Source organism: Euwallacea similis, chromosome 22, assembly GCF_039881205.1.
Source record: "Euwallacea similis isolate ESF13 chromosome 22, ESF131.1, whole genome shotgun sequence".
Lineage (NCBI taxonomy): Eukaryota > Metazoa > Arthropoda > Insecta > Coleoptera > Curculionidae > Euwallacea > Euwallacea similis.
This window is the reverse complement of record NC_089630.1, coordinates 517,847-520,671: the sequence shown is the minus strand read 5'-3', so window position 1 is coordinate 520,671 and position 2,825 is coordinate 517,847. Positions and strand designations below refer to the sequence as shown.

At 39.8% G+C, this 2,825-nt stretch overlaps 1 protein-coding gene across 1 annotated transcript; it reads left to right on the top strand.

The window, feature by feature from the left end:
- The first annotated feature begins 1,817 nt into the window (after positions 1 to 1,817).
- On the top strand, positions 1,818 to 2,497 carry LOC136416070 (uncharacterized). Its single transcript, XM_066401057.1, has 3 exons — positions 1,818 to 1,945; positions 2,007 to 2,153; positions 2,208 to 2,497. The coding sequence occupies exons 1-3, from the start codon at positions 1,897 to 1,899 to the stop codon at positions 2,444 to 2,446; spliced, it is 435 nt and encodes a 144-aa protein (XP_066257154.1). The 5' UTR covers positions 1,818 to 1,896; the 3' UTR covers positions 2,447 to 2,497.
- Positions 2,498 to 2,825: the final 328 nt, after the last annotated feature.

The window sequence follows — 2,825 nt, the reverse complement described above, 5'->3', positions numbered from 1 at the left end:
TGGCGCAGTGCGAAATTTAGCCAGCTATTCAATATAATTACAGGAAAACATTTTTAAATATTTTCGCGTTCGTAACCACGCCTCTGCTGCGTTCTCATCGGGGATCCCAAATGTTCGGCCCGCTTAGGGGTGTAGTTTCTCCAGATTTGCCTCTTACACCGATTCGGATCGGTTGTTAAAAACTCGATTAAAATAAACCACACCTCTTATAGATTCTTACTAGGTCTCGATAAAGATATGGAGGCGTGGTTTCGCAAAAAATAACGCCCCTTTTTTTACTTGTTGATGAGGAACCACGCCTCTATCTCATGGTTTTGTCCAATATTTACTTAATATGGTTCAAGAAAAATTCGACCTAATTCTTGCAGTAATAAAATCTCAAATTAATTTAATTCAGGTTAGTTCAGGTCAAAACAAGTAAAAAGTGCACATTCAACTTCGCTTCTCATCTGTCTTCTCAAGTGAAACGGGGACTTTTATCTATCAAACTCGCGTTAGAAATAACATTTCCCGGACACCACACGAGTCCTGAAACGCGGTTTATTAATTTCTGCACACGTCTAGCGTCCGCAAAAGTCCACTTTTCTAGTTCATTGCATGAATTAATGCAATAACCGTTGCTGCTGCCGACGTTCACTAAATTTTCCTAAACTGCGACGCTGATGGAATTAAGTTGTCCCGGTGACAGGCCACGCATTTATTCCTTTTTATTGCGATGTGAATTTATTTCCTCGACCGTGTTTCCTTTCCGAGAGATATTTTTAGTAAAATTTATTAGCGGAGACTTCTCTCCTTCGAGATTAAATCCGCAGAAAGACGGAATCATGAAATTTTCGTTTGGGTTGAAATTTGAGAATGTCTGATATTGCGATTATCCGAATTAACGTTGAAACTCGGCAAAAGCGAGGTCGAGTCGAAAAAAGGCAATATTGGAAGCTTTAACGGAGGCTCGGTAGTGCGAATTCTTGACTCGATGGCGAAGGAAATTCGTCTCTTTATCAATAGAGTTTTGAGGGATATATTACTCAATTTGGTTTTAGACCGAATTTGCCTTTTTGGGCGCGATTAATGCACAGCACTACATATGTGTTCTTTCATTAATCTGTTTATTTCAAATCAGCTAATCAAATTAATCAAAAGCGAGTGAGTAACAATTCAAACTAGACTAATCTAAGCTCTTATGATGCACAGTGTACTCAAGGATATCCCATTGTGTACACAAGATTCCAATGAAACGATAAATGAATGGTTATCGGTCGATTTATTTTTATCAGGAATCGAGCGGAGATCAAAGCATGCAGATTATTAGAAATCTTTTCGAGGAGTCGTCAAAAAGCAGGAGCACATATGAAGAAGTTCTGTTTATCTGAATCCGCAGGAAGACGCCGTATTCTCATTAGTGGCGAAAAATCAAGGGAAAAGTTTTAATAACGACGTCCAAGTTTTTCCATTAAATCCGGAGGCAACATCAAAAGGGCGCTCGACGTACATCGGCAACTTTATAAACATATCATCATAAAACCGTATTAGACGACATATTCCATAAGAAGTTCCCCAACTTTGGACTTCAGTAAAGACTGTCGTTATTTATATTGCCTCATTATAACTTTATGCAACTGATTATCTTCGATTCTGCCTAGAAAACATAAGCGGTTGCAATCGTGAACACTAGAAATCCCTAGCTTATGCTTTCTTGGAACTAATCCATCCGTTATTCCTAGCCCACTCCAGAAAGCAGATGAGCACTTGTTAGAACCTCTTAATCGATTTCCATCGAAAAGGCTCGAATAAAGTAAATAAGATAACACTATGGAAAACACAAACACAGGTTTACTTAACTATAAATAGGCCAATTAAAGCGGCAACTAGCATAACGGTCTTAGTCCTCAATACAACATGTCTCAAATCTACTTCACTGTTCTGGTTGTGGTCTCTATGGTTGCTGGTGAGTTTTTTTTTTTATAATAATAAAAATAATGCAGTGACCGGGGTGAATTCTCGATTAGGGGCACTCTCCAAGGGGTGTTACCAATGCAACTCTTACAGCGACAGGGACCATACAGCATGCATTGACCCAATGAGCCCTTACCCCGCAGTGAACTACACCACTTGTTCGGACTCCTACGTTTGTACACGTGTCTCCTACGTTACCCGTAAGAAACGATTCTTTTCATAAATCCGCCTATTTCACTAAAGTGCTTTTCCAGAAAAACAGTTCGTGGTGTCCAGAAGCTGCGATCCTTCCGGAGACACCTGCAACAACATCTATCGAAGTCTGATTTCCTATTATCCCGATTTGTCCACGTTCAACTGCTACTCCTGCTCTGGCAACTACTGCAATGATGTCAGTGGAGTGGCCTATGCCAGCGAAGTCAAAACTATCCAGCTTCTGGATGCCGAAAAAGCTAAAGAACAACGCGATGCTCCCGTAGTAAACGTAGTCTAAAAACAATCCTTTTTGTACGAGTATTTTCTAAAATAAATTTCTACTTGGAAATTGCTGTGGTTTTAATCCCGCTTGAGAAAGCGTATTATTTAAATTCGTCCAAGATAAAAGGGGGCTAAGACAATAGGAAGCCAGTCGGAACTGCCTCTTCCTCAATTAAATGCCCAAGTTCAAAGAATGACTCTCATTGTGTCTCTCTGAGCCATTATTTCACGGAAAAAGTAACATTGTTCCAGAGTAAATTTAATCGCAATAACCCAAGAAATCGATAATCCATTAATTTCCACACTAGATCGTCGATTATGATGTATAGAGTGTTACACAATGCCTCTCAGAAGGGCGATTCATAGAGAAAAACACGTGGCACTGATCTAGTGCG